Source organism: Micropterus dolomieu, linkage group LG20, assembly GCF_021292245.1.
Source record: "Micropterus dolomieu isolate WLL.071019.BEF.003 ecotype Adirondacks linkage group LG20, ASM2129224v1, whole genome shotgun sequence".
NCBI classification, from domain to species: Eukaryota; Metazoa; Chordata; class Actinopteri; order Centrarchiformes; family Centrarchidae; genus Micropterus; species Micropterus dolomieu.
This window is the reverse complement of record NC_060169.1, coordinates 35459240-35481321: the sequence shown is the minus strand read 5'-3', so window position 1 is coordinate 35481321 and position 22082 is coordinate 35459240. Positions and strand designations below refer to the sequence as shown.

The 22082-nt window shown below is 40.4% G+C and overlaps 3 protein-coding genes across 3 annotated transcripts in view; 2 read left to right on the top strand and 1 right to left on the bottom strand.

Annotated features, from left to right (window-relative positions):
* Positions 1-4943: 4943 nt before the first annotated feature.
* si:ch211-260e23.9 (uncharacterized protein LOC555795 homolog) lies at positions 4944-10582 on the top strand. Its single transcript, XM_046032558.1, has 4 exons — positions 4944-5367; positions 6593-6735; positions 6869-7037; positions 9475-10582. The coding sequence occupies exons 2-4, from the start codon at positions 6612-6614 to the stop codon at positions 9701-9703; spliced, it is 522 nt and encodes a 173-aa protein (XP_045888514.1). The 5' UTR covers positions 4944-5367; positions 6593-6611; the 3' UTR covers positions 9704-10582.
* On the bottom strand, positions 10579-18181 carry zgc:162297 (uncharacterized protein LOC555865 homolog). Its single transcript, XM_046032557.1, has 6 exons — positions 17569-18181; positions 16865-16947; positions 16595-16775; positions 16087-16237; positions 14320-14447; positions 10579-10975 (listed from the first exon to the last, which is right to left on the bottom strand). The coding sequence occupies exons 1-6, from the start codon at positions 17639-17641 to the stop codon at positions 10785-10787; spliced, it is 807 nt and encodes a 268-aa protein (XP_045888513.1). The 5' UTR covers positions 17642-18181; the 3' UTR covers positions 10579-10784.
* A 153-nt stretch (positions 18182-18334) lies between these two features.
* ccne1 (cyclin E1) overlaps positions 18335-22082 on the top strand; it is a 10793-nt gene continuing 7045 nt past the window's right edge. Inside the window, exons 1-6 of the mRNA XM_046032556.1 lie at positions 18335-18592; positions 19150-19200; positions 19431-19518; positions 19858-19920; positions 20265-20431; positions 20736-20871. Coding sequence (XP_045888512.1) covers positions 19187-19200; positions 19431-19518; positions 19858-19920; positions 20265-20431; positions 20736-20871 — 468 coding nt within the window. The 5' untranslated portion in view covers positions 18335-18592; positions 19150-19186. The remainder of the gene's footprint in view (positions 18593-19149; positions 19201-19430; positions 19519-19857; positions 19921-20264; positions 20432-20735; positions 20872-22082) is intronic.

The window sequence follows — 22082 nt, the reverse complement described above, 5'->3', positions numbered from 1 at the left end:
GGCGGTTGAGCTCAGCTAACGATAAGTAACGTTAGCTAGCGTGAGAGCTTGATTGTGTTTGTTATATAAAGTCTATGGTTTTTAAGCAAACGGAGCCTACGGATAACTGCATCAGTAGTATATAGTTGTTTAAAGTATGCTAAATTGTGCCGTTTCTCTTGTTTGTTACCTGGTTTGCTTGGAACTGATGGTCACTGTGTTGTCATTTAAATGTCTCCTGCCTTCAGCTGAGTTGGCTGTTCCTATAATAGTGGCAATAACAGGAGTAGGAGGTAAATATATAGCCATGCGATGTCTTCCTTCTTTTTTCTAGAGCTGGCCAATTACGAGAAAAACGTCAACAGGGCAATACACAAGTACAATGCTTACAGGTAAGCATCTAGTGATAACAAATGAAAGAACACATCAGTGTTGGATTCATAGAGAGCAAACACTCAGTTGCCAGTTTATTGTGCGCAGTTAGCTAAAGCTAATCCGCAGCAGTCTATGAATCCATGAACACCAATAATCACTTTATATAGAAATTGTTGTAGAGAGATGTTAAATCAGCTATGCTGATTTTGGAGGCTGTTTCAAACATTGAAATAAATTGGGGGCACAAAAGCATCTCTCTATAGCAACACAGTTCAACAGACTACAAACTACAGCCTCCAAAAGTTGAAATAACACCTCCAATAGTTTAAACAAAAACTGAAAATTATAAACTTCATGGAAATAGGCTTTACTGCATTAATTTAGCTAGGGGAACCAAATAAACTGGCAACTGAGTGTATAAAACAAGTCATATGGAAAGGAGGGTTGTTAGTAATCATCATGATAAAACTTGTTCATGTAATTGTAACAAAAAGGTTCAGTTGTGGTCTAGATCACTACATTGGTTTGCTATATATATATATATATATATACAGTGAGGAAAATAAGTATTTGAACACCCTGCTATTTTGCAAGTTCTCCCACTTAGAAATCATGGAGAAGTCTGAAATTGTCATCGTAGGTGCATGTCCACTGTGAGAGACATAATCTAAATCTCTGAGGTCGTTAGCTGCATAAAGACACCTGTCCACCCCATACAATCAGTAAGAATCCAACTACTAACATGGCCAAGACCAAAGAGCTGTCCAAAGACACTACAGACAAGAGCTACGGGGAAATTGCCAAGCAGCTTGGTGAAAAAAGGTCCACTGTTGGAGCAATCATTAGAAAATGGAAGAAGCTAAACATGACTGTCAATCTCCCTCGGACTGGGGCTCCATGCAAGATCTCACCTCGTGGGGTCTCAATGATCCTAAGAAAGGTGAGAAATCAGCCCAGAACCACACGGGAGGAGCCGGTCAATGACCTGAAAAGAGCTGGGACCACCGTTTCCAAGGTTACTGTTGGTAATACACTAAGACGTCATGGTTTGAAATCATAAATGGCACGGAAGGTTCCCCTGCTTAAACCAGCACATGTCAAGGCCCGTCTTCAGTTTGCCAATGACCATTTGGATGATCCAGAGGAGTCATGGGAGAAAGTCATGTGGTCAGATGAGACCAAAATAGAACTTTTTGGTCATAATTCCACTAACCGTGTTTGGAGGAAGAAGAATGATGAGTACCATCCCAAGAACACCATCCCTACTGTGAAGCAGGGGGGTGGTAGCATCATGCTTTGGGGGTGTTTTTCTGCACATGGGACAGGGCGACTGCACTGTATTAAGGAGAGGATGACCGGGGCCATGTATTGCGAGATTTTGGGGAACAACCTCCTTCCCTCAGTTAGAGCATTGAAGATGGGTCGAGGCTGGGTCTTCCAACATGACAATGACCCGAAGCACACAGCCAGGATAACCAAGGAGTGGCTCTGTAAGAAGCATATCAAGGTTCTGGCGTGGCCGAGCCAGTCTCCAGACCTAAACCCAATAGAGAATCTTTGGAGGGAGCTCAAACTCCGTGTTTCTCAGCGACAGCCCAGAAACCTGACTGATCTAGAGAAGATCTGTGTGGAGGAGTGGTCCAAAATCCCTCCTGCAGTGTGTGCAAACCTGGTGAAAAACTACAGGAAACGTTTGACCTCTGTAATTGCAAACAAAGGCTACTGTACCAAATATTAACATTGATTTCTCAGGTGTTCAAATACTTATTTGCAGCTGTATCATACAAATAAATAGTTAAAAAAATCATACATTGTGATTTCTGGATTTTTGTTTTTAGATTATGTCTCTCACAGTGGACATGCACCTACGATGACAATTTCAGACCCGTCCATGATTTCTAAGTGGGAGAACTTGCAAAATAGCAGGATGTTCAAATACTTATTTTCCTCCTGTAAATGTATTTCCTCATGCAACAAACGGCGAACCATTGTTTGTATAAAGTACCTTAATTATCACATTAATAAATTTTTTATTGTTTGTGAATTTGTGCTCTGGCAACATTGCAACCTAAACATTCATGGCGAGAGAGAGAGAGAGAAAGAAATGTCTCATCTCATAAAAACAAGTTTCTGACACTACATATCAAAGTAACACTTTTGACATGTGTTGCCCAGTTCTCTTTGTGGTGAGAATCGAAATATGTTGGTAAACTGGTGCAACTATGGACCTATGACACTTTGTTTGGTCTATTTGTCTTTAAATATACACAGTCACATACACCAAGAGAATAGCCATCAAAACGTGTTCAATCATTTGTCCAATATACTGTATATCTTTATATTCATAACAAAACAAAAAAATTTGTACAATGAAAAGAAGAAACTCAAAGCAATGGCCTTTAAAATAAATTAAGACTCTGAAACAACCTTTTTATGTGTTCAGCAAAATTATGAGAATTGAAACATAAACACGGCAAAACAAACACTTCCTATATAAACTATACAACTGATCTTACTATTAACGAATACATCCACAATTGTAATTAGACATTGGCCAACTTCTATCTGAAATATGAAAAATATTTCAAAACTGTCATTGTTGGTATTTGTTTGTTATTTTTGTTTTCCTTAACTTTCACAGTGAAGTTATTGAATATTGAAATTCCACACAATTATGCAAAACTATATTTCTGCGAACTAAGTGTTGTAGTATCATCAACATGAGATCACTGATGCCTGGGGTGATATCGGCTCGACCAACGTTATTTGCGCCGCCCGTTGGACGACTCATTTAGATGAAAATGTACTTGAAGCTTGTTGTCTAGTTAACTACGATAGTAAAGAGGCGTTGCTTGTGTTTTAAACACGTTTTGCTTACGAGTTATTGATCCCGGAAGTTCGAATCTATGAACATATTTCCAACTTGGCGGTGGCGTCACTCACTGATCCTTCAGAAAGGCTTGGGAAGATGTTGCGTGTGTGGAAGCTACCGCGCTACTCGGTCAATAAAAGAGCTTCGTTACTAAAAAGCTATTTGATTCAGAAAACAGCGACGCTGCCACCAAGCTACTGAGAAACGCTACTGCCAAACACTGGTGTAGACCATAGACTGAGGTGTAGACCCATCTTGGTTGATACTGTACTTTGTGCAAATTCCAATAACAAATTTGCAATTAAACAATTTGCCATCCAAGCTGTTACAAGTCACATGCTCTTATTTATTCACGATTTATGGATAAAGACGATTTCTTCTCATTGCTTCTTTAAAGGAACTGGAATTTGGTTTCACTTTTACTTGTATTAAAATGATGTAATGCTTATACCCGGCATGTACGCCGAATATCAACGTGGCTGCAGTCAATTCGTAAAATATATCACGTCAAATTATTCGCGTTATAAATGCTCGGCAACAGCCACGATTATTATTATATTTTAAATTGCCCGGTTTCTGAATGGAGTTTGGTGGGACAGGTTCGTTAGTGAACTTGGGGGTCGAGCACTGGTCTAATAAACTACTTTAAGTCTATGGGTTTTTTTTTTCCAAATAAGAAACATAATGACAGTGAAGACAGTAGGTTTAATCAACGATGGTTTGATTTAAATTCAACAAAATTCCACAAAGTTTCATATCTATTTTAATAGCGAACAAAGTGTGACTTCAAGCGCCAAGTGATCCGTCTTCCGTCTTAAGTTGAGGCAAGAGATAGAAGGCAGCGGTCACGAGCCTATCGTCGATAATTAACTTTTTTTTTATTAAAAAAATCCTTTCAGTCTTACCTTCAGTTCTGGTCCTGTCCCAGAAGCGTAGTTTTCAGTGTACACATTCGCCTCTTCCCAAAACATATGAACTTTGAACTATGCAGTGGGTGGGATAGGCAGTAACGTTAGGGTTGCTAACTTCCGGGGGGAGGGGCAAAAGTAAAGTGCCTTCCCTTATAAATTCACGTCTTTAAGGTTCCAGTTACGAAACAATTCCGTATTTAACGCAACCCCATGGAGGTAACGTTAAACAAAAACCTTCCACTGACTGACTTATCATTGCTTCTCTTTGTTATGACGATAACCCTACTTCCTGTTTCTTAAAGATATCAGAGAGTATATAACAGACAGGCGGGACAAGATGATCATTTAAGCGCAGCGGGTTCATGTGATTTTTATTTGGAGATCCACGAAAATCAAAGATGTGTCATAGCATCGCTACGATAGACTGCATGAAGATCACTACTCGCAGTCTATCTTAACTTTAGGAGGGCTAGCTTTACTCCAACACTCCCTTACTTTACTCCTTTTTATTTTTTACATTTTATTTATTTTCATTTTATTTTATTTTTTTTATTTATATGGTTTATTAATTTTAGTACGTCACCTCCTAGTCTTGTCTGTTCCCATGTCAATTATGCACTGTTCTGTTACATGCCACTTTGTATGTACATTTGTCAATAAAGATTAAAATATCTAATGGCCAGACCTGCACATGCGCACCACACAAAACACTAGCTGAAACTCAAAATTATGGATAGAGTTAGCTAGCTTGTCGTTACTTTGTCCATATATTATATCTCGTCATTCTATATAACTATACAATAAGTTTTTAACCAGCTTTGACGGCAGGGTTCCCTGTGCTTTCATCATGTTTCAGTGGTTATCAGTCCACGTGAGAAATAGCTTTTTACGGTACGGTAGGGTCGGTTCGGGTTCCACTCTGAGCTCCAGCTTGAGAAGCCATGTACACAAATGTAGAAATACAAAAAACCCGTGACATCTCCATCTGCGCGCTTCACTTGCACATACAAGCACGAGAAGAAGTGGGTTTGTTGACATGTGACGCAGTGACTGACGCACTCACGCACACTCCCCACGCCTGAATGGGCGGGGTTTGGTCTCAAAACACTGAGGGGACTCTCGCCGATAAACAACTCGAAGATCAAAACAATCTCTGAGGAACAGCAACATAGCCGGGCCGTTTCTGTACAACGGCCACACCCGAAGAAAAACACACGCTTATTTAGTCAGGTAATGTAAATCTGTAGGCTGTGCATCAATTAGCAACAGTGGTCTTTTATGAGCCTTGGATTTAATTCGTCTTTTGTTCTCTAACTACGCGAGATGTCTTTGCGTGCTTGTTATTGGGACTGAATGTCGTCCGTATTGAAATGTTGGTCTGTAAGTAGGACTACAATGTCCACCCACCCAATGCGAGTATCTGTGATTATAAGAAATGAAAGAGCACTCAATATCGTCTCTGGACACACAATATCAGGTTATTGATAATAGGCCTGCTGAGGTTCTGGTCTCGACATTGTTTGTCGGATTGATCTGGACAGTGTCCTGCAGTATGTGTACAGGGAGGGCTCTGTTATCCACACACTGGGGGAAAACATGGGTCGATTTATGGATCTTTTGTTTGTCTTAAACGACAACAGCAGTCGTACTAAAACATGTACTTTCAACAGATAAGGATTATGCAAGTGTTATTGTAATCAGCTGAGATAAGAATTTAATAAGTACAAATGGTATTAATCCTTCACATACTGTGAGTTGGATAAATGGGATGAGGTCGGTATGTGTAATCATTTTTTTATTACTTGTTGTGACAGTACGATTTCTCAGACAGCATTACAATAGTACTAAAATATAACTTTGATGCCAAGAATGGCCTGGGGACCTGTACCAGGGACCAACAAATACTGTGTTGATATAAGTTGCACTATAATAAGGCTTCCAGGGTAATCATTGTGGGACAAAAGGTCAGTCAGCTGCAGTCTGAGATCACACATAAAAGTTACTGTCCTTCCACATGAAAGAAATCTAAACCCGCAGAACAGATTATATAATATATTGCTGCAGTCAGTGTAATTTCAGCCTCTTGTATCATCTTGTTTCCCTCAGCTGCTTCAGTTCTAAATTGACCCCACATCACAGGATGTAACAACTCAGGCTGCTCAGGTTTCTGACAAGCAGTTGTTGATACAGAGTGTTCCTAGGTGTCCATGTTCGCAGGTCTTTGGGGTGTTTATTGGGACAGCCTAAAGGGGGAGCCATCTGCATTGTTAATTTGCAAAAGACACAAGCAGGGAGGAGGTTCAGGTGGAGGAGGCTACTCGGATTATCTCCGTGTGCACTCACATTTAAACTGTAGATTAATTTGATGTCATCAGTTAACATGTAACTTTCCAAACTAACGCCACTGTGTCTCTGGTGTTTTCTTGCAAATCACCTGTTTGCTGTTAATTTACAGATTGAATAGAGGCATTAAGATGATCGGAAAGATTCTTTCTCAGCTGCTTGGAAACGCTGGAGAGGACTTTGAGGCCGCAGACAACACTTATGAGGAGCTGATGGAGTTCGAGGAGGGAGGATGGGTCATTGTTAATCTCCCAGGTCAGTGATAGGCCCTGCTAGAGATACATAAATATGTTTTTCACATCTATATGATTTAAAAAGTTCTTGGCTCAGTGAGGGTGCATGTTACACTGGGATGGAAACTGATCTATTTGAGACGTTCCTTAAACAGAGAATGGGCCGTTATCAGCCCCTGAGGTGGATCCCCTGGAGAACCTGCTGATTGAGCACCCCAGCATGTCGGTCTACCAGATGAGATGCAGGATGAGCCAAGCGGAAGAGGAGGAGGAGGAGGAGGAGGAGGAGCTAGGCTCTGATGAAGACGAAGAGGACACCTCCAGGTTACTTTCCATCTACACATATTTCTTAGATCTTGAAATGAATAACCACTGACCAATTCACACCACTCAGTTTATAAGACAAGTAAGACAAATTCATTTGTTATGAGATTCATGCTTTTTATTATCTATAGATATTTTTCATTTTTTAAAAAGCAGAATTTTCTTCACTACACGTACGATTATGAAAAATATGTCATTCACTCATCTGCCCAGTTACACTACAGCTGCACCACACTCACCTTAGCGCGACATTATCTGTGACGTGAAAACATCACTTTTCCACACAATGAACGAAAAAAAGTGTTTGTCCTCGTCATTGATCAGTTATAAAATAATAGCACGCTACGAAGCTTCTTTCCTGCTGCTGACACCGCTGTCAGTCAAAGAGTCAGTCGCGCTGTACGGCAATAGAGGAGGTTCTACGAGCGCCTGCTTCAGCCGACTTTGATAACATTAGCCACTGAAGCTGAGAGCGTCAGAGCTTATCTGCCTCTCGTGGCCCATTTCCATCACCCATCTCTGTTTCCGGCACAGTTAGCTTTGATTTAGATTGGTTAGGACACTGAGACGAGCCTCAGCAAAAGTTTAAAGACTGCCCTGCTGTTATCCTGATGACTCTGTGTGCAATGACGCAGAAAAAAACACTTTAAGGGGGCAGACCTAATATTAAATGCTCTCCACACCGACTGGCTTGGAAAACCTCATGTTCCTACATTCCTCCACCAGTGCCTGGTATTTTGAGAGATTCTGCTTTTCCATCCTCTCTTCCCACGGCTCAGTCAGCTCAAGCATGATGATGTTCCTTGAGCTTTTGGACCAGATTTGTAAATCTCCTGGGGGACGATGAGGCATCTTCTGAGGTCTGCTCTAATCTCTAGTGTTGTAGTCAAGACCGCCCAAACCGAGACCAAGTCAAGACCAAGACCAGAGTTTATTGAGACCGTGACAAGACCAAGACTTTTAGGGGCTGAGACCAAGTTAAGACCAAGACCGAGGGAGGGCGAGACCGAGTCAAGAGCAGTTCCCCACATTACATGACACACAACAAAATGTGGAACGAGATCATAAGTACTTCTCAGATTGATCTGAAAGATCCACACCCGCATATAAACACTAAGAGCTGAAATCAACATAAGCATCTTTATTCAACACTACTTTTCCATGCTTACCATTGCGGGGAGGGGTTAACAGTGACAACACATTTTTTATTAGGGTTATTGGTTGCATTTGAAGCAATACGTTTTACATCCAATCAAAGTTAGGATGTTAACAAATAAATCAGACAATGCAAAAGCAATTTATTGATATTCTCAAAGTTATGGTCTTGACTGGTCTTGAAATAAAATCTTGAGTACTACAATACTACTAATCTCCCAGTCTGCCCCAACAACAGCACAAAGACTGGAAGCAGGGGAAACATCTAGCCTGACTACAAAAAGCTAATTATAAAAGCAACAACAGGTGGTTATAGGGTGTTGTGCTGGACTTAATGCACCCTGTCAAGCAATAGTCTGGTGTATATAGCACTTATAAAACTTTAACTTATAAATTCAGGTGTTAAACATACAAGATATAATATGTCAATTAGCAAGCTGGTATGTAGGGCTGAAAAAACATTAATCAAAAAGAATAGAATATTATCCAAATTGCAATACCTGCAATTTTTTGATTAAGGTAAAATGTGTCACAACATCCATTGTGGTGCTACAGAGATCCCCCGGGCTACAAATCATGTTTTCCAGATGGAAGGGAACATTCTTGTTTGGTACAGACCCCAGCAAAAATCCCATCATCATCATTTTAATGAAATGCAAAGATTACCATTCCCACTAAAACCGTGACCATATCACAACAATCTGCCAATCATAATATGACATTCTTGCATATCACTCAGCTGTTTCCCAGTTTCCAGGGTGAAAGCCATTAAGCTTCAAACTTAATGGACAGACACGATAGTTGGATCAATGTTCTCATCTCTCAGCGAGAAAGCAAAGAACATTTTGCCCCAAATGTTTCCAGATTTTGCCTTTTAAAAGATGAAATGTCTGGAGTCAAGGTCAAGGTTTTCAAGGTCAAGAATGGACTTTCATGCTTAGCTAACAAAACAATTTTTGGCCACTTCAGTTATTTTGGGGATGTAATGGCGGACATGTATTTGCGCAACTAAAGTCAATGGATGTTACAAAGAACAAGACTATTTTTATCCCAATACTGATATTCATTATTTTCAAGCTTTAATCCAAAACTAACCTTTTGAAAAATGAGGACCAACCAAAACCTTGCAAAAGTTTCCTCACATTCGGGGTCCAAATCTTAAATTGGTTCTTACACGACAGAAGAGCCAGAACATTGATCCAGAGCTGGTGTACAGCAGTACTTTATCTCTCACATATTGTATTTCACCAACACATACTGTACTTCCCCTGTGTCTATCCAGGTCAGTGGCAGTGAGGCGACACATATCCTGGCGTCTGGCTGCCTGGGGAATCCCTCTGCCCTGCAAGGTCCAGCTGCTGGCTGTCCAGAGGGCCAGGACCCAGGTTGAGCGGAAGAAGCTGAGCCGCAGCGCCCTCCACAGGCAGAACCTGGCGAAGACGCATTTCTCCCCGGCTGAGAAACGCTACGGCCACTTCAAGCAGCCCTGCCAGCGCCTCTGCAACTACTGAGCAGGAGCGATGGTCTCGCGTTGCCTTCACCATAGCCAGGTGTGCTGCACAGTGCCTTGACTCTGAATTACTCAGGTTTTCCACCATTGTTTCACCTCACACAGTTTGTTCTTCATATCCACCGCGGCAAAGCATGTGAGAGTCACCACTTTCTGTGCAGTAAAGTGATCGAATATCCGCCAAATGAACCACAGCAAAACATTTTTACTTTAATATAGGCAGCCTACACGGCAACCCTCACGTCTGAAACCACTGAGAACACAGAACCATTGTCCTCTGACATCATGAATGACACCCCCTCAGGTCATACGTAACAGTTACTTTCAAATTAAAGCCTTTGTACCTTATCACATGAAAACAGTTTAGTTGTTTGACTTGTTTAGATTGATTAGCTATCAGTAGGGGTGAGGCTTATAGGAAGCTGGAGGTGTGTGAAAGTTATTCTAAAAGGTGTGTGGAACTGATCCAAATATGAAAAATTAAAACCTGTAGAATAGTTTGCTTTAAATTATGATGCAGTTGGATTGAAGCACGCTTTGATTGGTTATTCCTGGGTTGTTTTGAGTATGTACTTTATTAATGTATGTGCCTTAGCTTTAGATGTTCTTGTTGGAAGTGTATTAAAAGTTAATTTCATATCAGGTTGATCTATACAGTATTCATGTTGTGCGAATACTCTGAGGAAAAATTTCAAAACCACTGTTCATGTTGTGTGAGTCTACCATTTTTTACTTTTCAGCGCGTACTTACTTTTTTCATGTTATTAAATTTTTTCATTTTAGACTCACGAGTGTAAATACAGTTGAATATTGTATTTTTCTATTTGAGCAGATTTACAAAATGTTCAAAAAAAGTGCAAAATAAATATTGTTTTCTTAAGGTTTAAGTGTATTTTATTTGACATGGACATTGGAGCTACAACATATAATTATGCAGAAGCACCAGATGCACTGGATTTGGTGCTCTTAGCAAAATACAATCACGCTATAGGTGGTGGTTGTATGTGTTTAATGTGGCAGTAATTGAACAATAGAATCAAACATGTTTAAGGCTCTGGGATGATAACACAAGACCTTCCCTCTCATTTTCGAAAGTCGTGTATCTTTCCCATTAACCTCTTCACACGCTCTGGGTCGACTGCATTGGCCCAGTGGCCGTCCTCCTTGAAATGAGAACCGATGATGATTCCATTTGCATCAAGGTAGCTTTGAATATTATCGTAGGTCACTCCAGAACCTATTAGTACTGGGATTCTCACAGACTGGGAAACCTCTGCAAAAGCAAAGAAACAACAGAACAGTGGTAACTACAGGTTTTAGACACACACACACACACACACACACACACACACACACACACACACACACACACACACACACACACACACACACACACACACACCCCGACATTATAATCTAATGTGCTAAACTGCATCTGAGATTTATGGTTATGTCAAAGCAACACACTCTTTTATATAGCTGGGCCTGTTCATGAATGCTAATGTTGATGAATGTCTGTTGTAATGGTGAGAGGGGACTAAACCAAGTGAACTTTGGACACAGTATACTGGCATGTGAGCTCCAGTATCACTGTCTGACCCGTGCCTGCACGTTTGTGTTGACAAGATAAAAGAGAGTGTGTGTGTGTTTTTGAGTGTGTGACAGCATGCCTGTTTAGCTCAAAGTGTTTATCTTGTCTCGGGTGTCGTGTTGGAGACTCTGCTTAAAATAGTTGTTGCTGTAAGAGAGACATGGTCAGATTTCAGACCCACTGACCCTCGGCAGATACAAACCTCTGAAGCCAAGAGGTATTCAAATTCTGGTAGACCACCACAATGTAAAATCCTCTATTACAAGTAAAAATCCTCCTTGCAATATTTTACTCAAGTAAAAGTACAGGAGTAGTACCAGCTAAATGTAGTAAAGTGCTGGTACTCATTATACAAGTTAGGTATTCTGGGAAGAGATATAGAAGTTTCTGCTGCTGCCCCACCAGACTGCAGAGCAAACTCAATTTCACTCTATAACTTGTTATATTGTGACAATAAACCTACCTACTTTATAAACTGCATAATATTTTTCTAAGCAGCTCATATGTTTTCCATATAAAATTTGATTCTGCATGGTAACGAGTAACAAGTCAAATAAATGTAGTGGAGTAACAATAAGTGCCAAGGGCATCACTTTGTGTTGAAAGGTGGCGGGGACATAAGGGCCCAGATTAGGGGTGTGATGACACACTTGGATCACGAGACGTGACGATGAAGAGAACAAGATGAGAAAAATTTTATTAAGGAGAAATATGAAATGGTGAAATATCTGAGAGGGGGGTCTGGGGGTCCTTCACCAGAAAATTGGGGCATTAAACACTTAATTTCCTGCATTCTGGAGACATTTTCTGAACATTTTAGAAACATCTGCTAAAATGCTCCAATTATGTTCACCAACTCACTGTGTCTGTTGGTGTACAGTTGTTTTCTCAGAGCTTTTTTGCCTGTTGAAACTGATACGTCCGGTGTAGACGTTTTTTCACAGTTTCAGAGGAAGACATAATCATTTATTTTTGCATCCTTATGTAAAATGTTTTAGAGGCTTTATAATAATAATAATAATAATAATAATAATAATAATAATAAATTGAATTTGTATAGCGCTTTTCACGAACTCAAAGTCGCTTTTCAGAGCAGATAATGTTATGTTCTAGGAAAGCGAAGGACTGTGCTCTTGTTAAGTTTACTTTGCTAAAAAAATAAAAATAAAAAATTAACATCTGAAGAGTCAGAACCGTTCTTTTGTTGTGTTAACAACAGTGCTGTCAGATTTGGTAAGGCCAGGGGCTATGGAATATTAAATCATCCTTCTTTGCTCACAACATCTTTCTTACCCTCAGTACAGGTTATGAACAAAAATGTGAAATTATTGGTTGTCAGTATTGGCTGAAAGAAATCCATATCATGCATCCCTGAATGTACATGAGGTTTGGCATGGGCCAAACCATGACACATATGAAAGAACATATCCTCGTAGCTTCTAGCTTCATGGGGCATTTCACGCCAAGTTTTTGGGTATTTCTTTGTTTTGATAACTGAAGCAGCTTACTTTAACAGGCATAATTTTTTGTTCATGGGGGCAGTGAAACAAGCTGTAAACACAATTATGACATATTATCACCTGATAAAGTTGATATGACGAACGTACTAGCAAACAGTTGGCTATTTACACGCGGAGCAAACACGGAGCAACATAAGCATAAATTCGTGTCTGTCCACCATGAAAATAAATCCAACATTCACTGTCCTTTCAGCTCTGTTTTGTGAGGAAAATATCCCATCCCGTCAATTCTGAAAGGGATTTAGATGTAAATAGTGGGAAAAGTATATACATTATTGTTGCGTAGTTGACTACCACCAGTGAGTCAACAATTGCTTGGTCTGGTGCTGAAGCTTCTGCCCTTTAAAACTCAATTTACAGACTGATGGAACAATCATAATTTACTGAGCTGGGACAATCATATTAAATTTACAGATGCTTGTCTTATCTATAAGATTTTGCATGGCTTGGCTCCTCCCCCTCTTACTGCTTTTATAAAGCAGAAAACAACTGACAATAAACACACTCGGTCTGTAGCAAGAGAGACTGTATAATACCTATGAGGAGGACTGCCTTTGGACAGTCAGCTTTTTCAGTGTGAGCAGCTCACACATGGAATAGTCTGCCAACTGTTCAATTGTGGAACATATTATTCATTTAAATTGAATTTAAAATCATGTTTAAAAGACAATCAAGCGTGTGACCATTGTCTGTGAATTATTCAGAAACACCTGAAGAGTGCTTTGTTTTATGTTTTTTAAATTGTTGTCCTTGTTAAAGTATTTTACGTGTCCTTGTGAAAGGTATCTTGTTATATGTATAAGTACTGTTGTTCCCGTTTTAGTGTATTTTATGTAGTTGCGATAACACCTGCCCAGGGACTACAGTCGAATATTAACCAAGCTGGCTAAACTGGCACATTTACAGAAATATTTATCAATGTGCACTGTCTCTGTAAACTTAAAGTCTATAAATAAAAATAAATAAATAAACAAAACATTCCAGTCGGGTGCAGAGTTTAGATAGCTTAATGTCCGTTAACACTTGTAACACTGTATATGGTGTGTGTGAGAGAGACAGAGGCAGAGTGGGAGTACATTTCCTATAGAGCCATAGTGCAGCCAGGCTTCAGATGGGTGCCATATTGGGTGACTGCCGATCAGTGGTCTGAATGTACACTCACTGACAAATAGAGGACAGAGTCCTCTGCTGGATAGACAGGACAGTGACTTAAGATGAATTAAATATAAGGCTGTGGTACTTAAATACTTGTGTTACTTGCATTTCTGTTTGATTTCATTGTTAATTGAATACTTTTAGGTTTTTAACATTTTATAGACTACATGATTCATTAAAAAGACCAATGTTGAATCAATAAAATCAATGTTGAAAATAGCTATAAGTTGCAGCCCTATATTTCTATCCAAAATGATGCCAAAGTGTCGAGCCGTGCATGATCAAAGCTACCATTCATTGCAGCACCATATGGCTCAGGCAGTAGGAAGTGTGGAGCTTTTGCAGCAGTACCTCTGAGCTCCCGCGGATCAGCCTGCCCTCCTGTGGCCACTCCCGTGATGATGAGTCCGTCTGACAAGAAGAACTCAGCGGCACGCGCCGTCTCTTCAATGCTCACATCTGATGTCAGGGCATGGGAGCTGGGAAAACACACATATAGAGTACATACGCAAGCATGCATGTAAAACTGAGACTAACTCTGGACAGCGGGCTGAAACACAGTTAAATTAATTCAAACTAAAATACTTTGTAAAATTGTCTTAAAACTCCCCAAACCCTGACAGCCCATCAAAACTTCCAAATCCACTATGTATTTTATTTCAAAACACAAAGTGAGTAAGCAAAGGTTACTAAACCACCAGCACTGGGGGAAAGCTGGTGCTGGCTCTAAAGAGCCAAATGTCTGTTATTGTGGGGTACAGTATGATCATTACTGAGCAACAATCTGGTGTTAGGGAGGAATTAAGACTTACACATTAAGATGTTACAGTCATGGCTGTTCCCCCTGCAGTTTCACATGTGTTTGTCAGGGGGCACCCTGTGTTTCAGGATTTCCCTGTCTTTCTCTCTCTGTCCTTGCCTATGTTGACAGTGTGTTGTCATGGTTTCCCCTCCCCTCCTCTGTGGACTCACACACCTGCCTACAATCAGCTCATCACTCCGCCACAGACTCTGCACACCTGTTTGTCATCAACTCATCCTCCTGCAGTATATCTTCTCCGGCTCTCCAGTCACTCATCGCCAGCTTGTTGTTCAGCCTTTCTGGTAGCTACACCTTTGCGCCAGGATCACTACCCACCGACCAGTCTACCTGCTCACCTGTCTTGCCTTCCAGCCATTGCTCCTCAGTAGACCAAGCCCAGACCTTAACCCCCTGTATGCAAAAAAGACTGTCTTTCAAATGCTAGTCCAGGTCTTGTGATTGGGTCCTTCACACATTCTTAACATTAATTACTGGGTACCCATTCTAACATGAGCATGACCATCCTTGAACAGCATAAAGCGTACAAACAAGAGTCTACCATCAATGTTTTCTGGTGAAGTGTAAATAATATGGGGAATTTACTACCACACTAACAAGTGCAGCGAATGAGGACACATAGAAAGTGACTAAAAACAAAATGAATGCCACTTTTTAGTGTTTATATTTGCATCTGTCAGAAATGCAAAAAGTGTAGTGTAACTTCAAAGGTGTGTTTGAAGAATATATATATATTTTTTTCCACATAGGAGGCTACGCAAAAACAATGCAACTCTGAATTATACATATTGCCTCAGATAACTTTGTGTAGAGACATTCCAAAACACTTCTTAGGAGGTGTTCCAGATTTGTTTCAACATTTTTTCCTTTATTGGAGAGAAGACAGAGTAGGGACAGACAGCGGTATGACATGCATCTCAGTCCAAAATTTCCCATTCAGCTGTTTGATAAATACAGGCGCTGATTTTAACGACAAATTTTAATTTGCCAAAACCCGCCAGGCCCAACTAGCTGCTGACTCTAATAACGGGATTAAATCTTGATGATATTGTTTGTCTAGTCACCCCAAAACTATATGATTCTTCGTTTACTAAATGGATCAGTGGTTAGTCCTGCCATTGGTAATTATGTCAGTATCATCAGAGAAAAGGTAGTTCAGAGTGTACCACTACAGTTGCATTCAGAAATATAAATACGCTATGTGTCAAATATGCTTTCAGGTCTTTTTCTGCATACATATGGCTAATCAGGTTCTACTTATCAAACTACTAATCAAACTGTACAGATGGGGATCTCACCTGTGCTTCTTTTTGATGTCTGTGAAGATCTGCACATGTTCAGCTCCAATCTGCTTGCGATATCTCAGTAAGTCCCCAGCGCAGGCATTCAGGAGGCCCTCATCAGCCACGTGAGAAAAGACGAATCCCTCAGCCCTGATGAAATCCAGACCTGTGATCATCCAGAAACATTAGAATACTATGGTTGACTAACCGGTAGCCACATTGTTTTTGCCTGACATACAAGTAGCTGACCTTTGTTTGTATGAAATTTATCATTAACAACCAAACCACACAGCCGCTTATTTCACTGGTAAACATACCATTAAATTAGAGAGGGTGACCAGACAGTGAAATAAGCTGCTGTATTGTTTGGTAGGGATATATGTTTGCACACATTTTGGTCTTGATAATACATGACTAAAGACCTCTGTAGTGTTCATTTCTGTTCTAAAAGCTCTGACTGCACATGATCATAGCCTCTTATTTATACAGCACAGTGATAATTGAACTGATGTAAAGACTGAACCTGAAGCCAGAGCTACGGCTAGTGCCTGCTGGTTAGCAGAAGACAGTATTTGCACTCCGAGCGGGAGGAATGGACAGATGCTTCTCACAGCAGCACATACTGCAGTCATACAGGCATACACCTCAGGGCCCACAGAGAAGGAGTAAGGGATATCATGCATGTTCTCAATGATCACACCATCCTGAAAGAGGGGTTTACAAGCAATCGTTACAGGTCTGCATGGAAAGACTTCAAATGTGTAAGGAATTCACACAATGTCCAATAACTTACAATCCCTGCGTCACGGTAGATTGCTGCCTCCCTGCATGCTTCTTCCGTGATTTGGGACATTTTCAAGCAACTCAGGGGGGTACCTGACATAGATGAGAAACTTAGTTACATACAATACAAATCATAGCTCTCAAATTTGCAGTGGTAAAATGTAACTAACTGTACTTCAAAACATCTTTGAAGTATTTGTACTTTACTGTATTTCCATTTCATTCTATTTTACACTTCTACCCCATTCAGAGAGTACTGTACATTTTACTCAACTATGTTAATTTGACAGTTAGAGTTAGTTACATATGTAGTTACTTTACAAATGATGGTTTTTCATACAAAACATATGATTGGCTTATTAAAACATTATTAACACATTGTTGTACATTAGTTCAAATAGCTTCACATAGACCAACTCAGGACCAACTGTAAGAGAAAAATGCTACTTTATGCTACATTAATGTATGGTCAGAAATAATCTAATAGCAGAATGTAACAGTATAACATTTACATGGCCCAGTATTCTACACTTACTACTTTTTGCTAATACTTTGCACTTTTACATTCTCAATACAGGACAGTTGTAATGGAGTATTTTACAGTGAGGTATTGCTACTTTTACTCCCAGTATGTAAAGAAACTAAATACTTTATCCACCACTGAAAACTTTACATTATCATTAGAGGACATAAGTCAGTGCAGTCTTAGTTTACCTGGTAAGGCTTTCACATGAATCATTCCAATAACCACGGATTTTAGGCGACCAAAAAGGTTCACAAACTTCATCTTCCCGTTTTTGTAGAGAAACCAGGGAGCAGAGAAACAAATCTAGCTTGTGTCTTTCTAAGCCTGGGAATCACGTGACTGGTCAAGGGTCAATTTTGAAACAAACAGCATTTGAATAGTTAACCATCTTCAAAAATCTGTATCAAACCGGTAGCAAATCTGTATCAAACCGGTAGCAAATCTGTATCAAACCGGTAGCACAGAAAAACAAGTGTTATCCTGCATTACCCAACCGTCTGGATTAGAAACTGACTTAGAAAAGGGTGACCTGGTTGAAATTGGAGGACAAGTATGGCAACCCTTGCTTGAAATGTGCGCCCAGGCAGAAGCATCCGCAGGCTAACATGGTTATTTTTTGCTAAATAGCAGATGCGTCATGGGTGACAGCAAGTGACAGCGTTACGTGGAGTCTATAGGGCGAAAATGCTCAATTACCTCATACTAATTTGGTCGGGTTATGTTTTATTTTAGGCGTAATCCAAAGGACTACAGCTTTGTTTACATCTGACAGACTAGCCACGCGGTGCCCGGGCACTTCCTATTTGGAAGCGCCGCCCCTGCAGCTGTCACTACCAGCAGGCACGCCTCCCGTTTGCCGGCTAATTTATAAACTTATTTTTACTTATCTTCAACACAATGTACGCCTGCTATTTCAAACACATGCGCTCTGCACAGGCTACATACGTGAAACTGTTGTAAATGGAGTTGAAATTAAAGAATAAAGAGGCGGCGAAACTGGAAGTTTAGCGCCAAGTTAAATCCACTCCTCTCTGACGTTGATGCATCAAGTCATCTGTTCCCTACAAGGCGCCAGTTCAGTGCAACTAGCCCGGCCTGGCACACACACGCAGAGAGAGCACCTCCGAGTCTGAACAACAAGCGAAGTTAAACAGTATTAATATTTATATTTTAGAGGAGGGCAAGAGTGAACTTCAAGGGGAGAATCTTGAGGTGAGTGGATGAAACGAAACTGTTCGTTGTTCGAGTTGGTTAAGATAGTTTCAGCTGCAAATGTTGTAGCTAAGCTTACTTAAATGACGAGTAACGTTAAACCGCAAGATGTTGGAACGTTTGAAAAGTTGGTATAGATGTATGGTTTGTATGAAGTGTCGCTTGTGTTCGCTGGGTTCTCGGTGTTGTTGCTGTTAGTCTTAAATTGTATAAAAAAATAGGCGTCCTGGTTGTGCCTGTCGTTCGGCCATTATGTGGCAGGCCAGCTATCCAAAGTTAGTGTTGGAAAATAACCAAGTTCCCCTTAAAAATACGCTAAATAACAACGTTAAGCTGGTAATGTGGTGTCTGCTGTTTGTCACCGACTTGTTTCATGAATATCCTTGCATTATATGGTACTTTTTGGCGACTTCTAACTTTGCGTACCGTTTCCATTTCCCCGCGCCAGGCTGAGTTGGCTTTGTCAGAAGGAGGGAGTTGAGAGTGGGGGTTGGGAGTGGATTGAATGTGTTTACTTAATCCCCCAAATAAAATATAAAAGCGTGTCTCATTCACAGGTTTACTCCGAAACTGACACATACCCTTCTGAGGATAATGCGAGGAAAACGGTGAGTTGCATAGTTATTTCATCCATGGCTCTTTTTAAGCGCGTCAATCAAAGTGTGTGACGACAGAAAGAAAAGTTACGTTGATGGAACCTTAGCCATCCGGCTAGTTAGCTTGTTGCTATAGGACCGTATCTTGACAATATTAACATGTTTATCCAAGCATGTTAAAATGTTTATGTTGACTCTCGAGCCTTACAGCTCCGTTTGTGTTCTGTGTTGTTAACTTACAGGGAAGAGACAGAACCGCAGTCTGTTGCTCCCGAGGCACCCAAGGAAAATACAGTACGGTCGAGAAAGAGGAAGGCAGATGTTGCCATTGTAAGTAGTCTGAAAGGCTTGCAGACTAGCCTATATCTGGCCTAACCCCCGTTTTCAGCTGCAGCTGTGTAGGCCCAATTGAAAAACCAAAATGTAAAACTGACGCCACACAGATGTCCTGTGCTTCATTTAAGTATGACTGATCCATGCAGCTGATATTTATATTGCATATGACTACTGTTGTTTAGTAATACTTTGAGCTTACAAAATAAAACACAGGATTCAAATTCTGCATTTCATAACTCTCATGTGCTGTGGAAACTGATCAAGTCAAACCAGCTCTGCTGCTGAACCGAATCACATGCAAAACATGTTTATTTCCTCCTTTTGATCCTCCAGTATTTGCAAGATCTGGATGAGGAGGTAGCAGAGATGACTAAGAAGAAGCAGCGTGACTGTGAGGTAGGCTTAGTTATCTTTCCACTCTTGGTGTCACTTACCTCACTCTAGTCCTAAACTTAAATCTGTTAGGCCTGTTAGTAGATTCAGTCTCTGGGTCTCCCTACTAGGTCTGTATTATGTCAAATGCAACGCTGCTGGTAATTGAGATTGGCTGCTTATTGCAAGTTTAATGGCTGATCCATTGTTAATGCTGCATTAATTAGACCTTTTTAGATGTGTCTTTCAGGCCTATATGTTTGCAGTGAGCATATTGGAGAGTCAGCCCTACTACAACATGTTTCTATACTAGAGTTTACCCTCTGATTTTCTTTGTGTCCCCTCTGCTGTCCCTTGTTCCTGTGAAGCTGGGCTGGAGTGCTGATGCTGGTTACACAAGTCCACACAGGTGGATCCCCACACCTGATCAGGAAGAAGACCAACCTGTTGCCCATATAAACGCATGCTTCCCCCACTACAACTTTAACAACATATTTGTGACCCCCGTGCATTGTACCCCGCTCCCTGCGCTGTGGTGAGTTCTGTTGCTGCTGCCATCTGTGCTTTCTCTTGTAGCTAAGCACACACAGATGGATTTCAAATTAAAGACACATTAGCTAAGCCTAGGCAACAGGCCTAGAAGGCTTGTCTCTTCATTCAGAGGATTGCTTTTTTCCTACAAACCCTGTTGGAACTAGATTGAAAATTGTTCTCTGTATTTTCTGTTCGTGTGGTTTATGTATCTGTCCAAGGAAAATCATACTTTAAATGCAGTTAATATATCTTTGCACAACAAGGGGTCCATTAAAGTTACCATTGTCTGTCTCTCTTGTCATCAGCTGGGCCAGTAAGGATGTGGTATGGAACAACATGTTGGAGAAGGATAAGACCTACACCAGGGACGTCCACATGATGGAGAAGCATCCTCATCTGCAGCCCAAGATGAGGGCAATTCTGCTGGACTGGCTCATGGAGGTCTGTAGCCTGTCTAATTACACGCTATACAATAAACAAACATGGCACAGGGTGTAAAGGTAACTGAGGAATCACAAAGCCATGAACTGTGTATTAGAAACCAAAACCTCACCAAATTCAACCCAACAGGAAACCAAATGAAAAGTGTATTTTTGCTGAACACTGACAAGAGTATAAATAATCCACCGTTCCTCTCAACAACCCCAAAATGATTTGGTGACATTTCTAAGTCTTGACGGCAAGACGTACAGAACACCTATTAATCAACGCATTCTCAATTGTTGTGCCTTTAACTAAATATACTTAAACAAAACTCATTCACCGAGAGTTTAAAGAAAATAATATATCCTTGGATTAGATAGAGTGATAGGTACTTTATTCATCTCCACAGTGAAGTTAGTGGTCTACATAAAATAAATACATCCACAACTTAAACAAAACAACCATGAGGTAGGTATAAAATTAACAAATCATTCAAACTACTAGATACCATAAACAGAATTACAAAAGCTTTTAAGATATAGTCCTATATCTATGCAGATGAGTGTAGAAGGACACGCGTTGTCATTCAGAAAAAATAAGTCTCCTCTCCCTGCCCAGAGGGGTTCATTGTATTTTTGAATTGCAGTGACAGGAATGACTTCCTGCTGCGGTCCTTATTACCGCAGAGCTGAAGAAACTTTGTTGTCCAACCAGTACTTCGTGCAGGGGATGTAGGGATGAAACGGTATGAAAACTTCATATCATGATTATAGTGACCAAAATTATACAGTTATCAGTATTATCATTATTATTAGTTATCGTATTATCACATTAAGCCTGTGGCAAAGAACCTTGGTGTTTGGTTTGATAGTAATTTAAATTTCGAGCAGCACACCACAAAGCTTGTTCAATCATGTTTTTATCAACTTAGAAATATAGCAAAAATTCAATCTATGTTAACTTTTAAGGACACCGAGACCATTTTACACGCCTTCATCTCATCACGCCTGGATTATTGCAACAGCCTTTTCACCTGTTTAACCCAAAAATCTACTGATCGACTCCAGACTGTCCAGAACTCAGCTGCCAGGCTTTTAACCAGAACAAAGAAATATGACCACATTACTCCTATTTTAGCTTCATTACACTGGCTCCCAGTGTGTTTTAGAATTGACTTTAAAATTCTATTGATCACTTTTAAAGCTCTTCATGGCCTCTCGCCTTGTTAT

What these genes read in the sequence shown, in the direction of transcription:
- si:ch211-260e23.9 (XM_046032558.1), top strand. Translation starts at nt 6,612, where the DNA reads ATGATCGGAAAGATTCTTTCTCAGCTGCTTGGAAACGCTGGAGAGGAC. An exon ending in GGTCATTGTTAATCTCCCAG is followed by an intron (nt 6,736 to 6,868) that starts GTCAGTGATAGG and finishes TTCCTTAAACAG; the next exon opens with AGAATGGGCCGTTATCAGCC. An exon ending in GACGAAGAGGACACCTCCAG is followed by an intron (nt 7,038 to 9,474) that starts GTTACTTTCCAT and finishes GTGTCTATCCAG; the next exon opens with GTCAGTGGCAGTGAGGCGAC.
- zgc:162297 (XM_046032557.1), bottom strand. Translation starts at nt 17,641, where the DNA reads ATGAAGTTTGTGAACCTTTTTGGTCGCCTAAAATCCGTGGTTATTGGA. An exon ending in GACATCAAAAAGAAGCACAG is followed by an intron (nt 14,448 to 16,086) that starts GTGAGATCCCCA and finishes GTGTTTTCCCAG; the next exon opens with CTCCCATGCCCTGACATCAG. An exon ending in TGATCCGCGGGAGCTCAGAG is followed by an intron (nt 10,976 to 14,319) that starts GTACTGCTGCAA and finishes TTGCTTTTGCAG; the next exon opens with AGGTTTCCCAGTCTGTGAGA.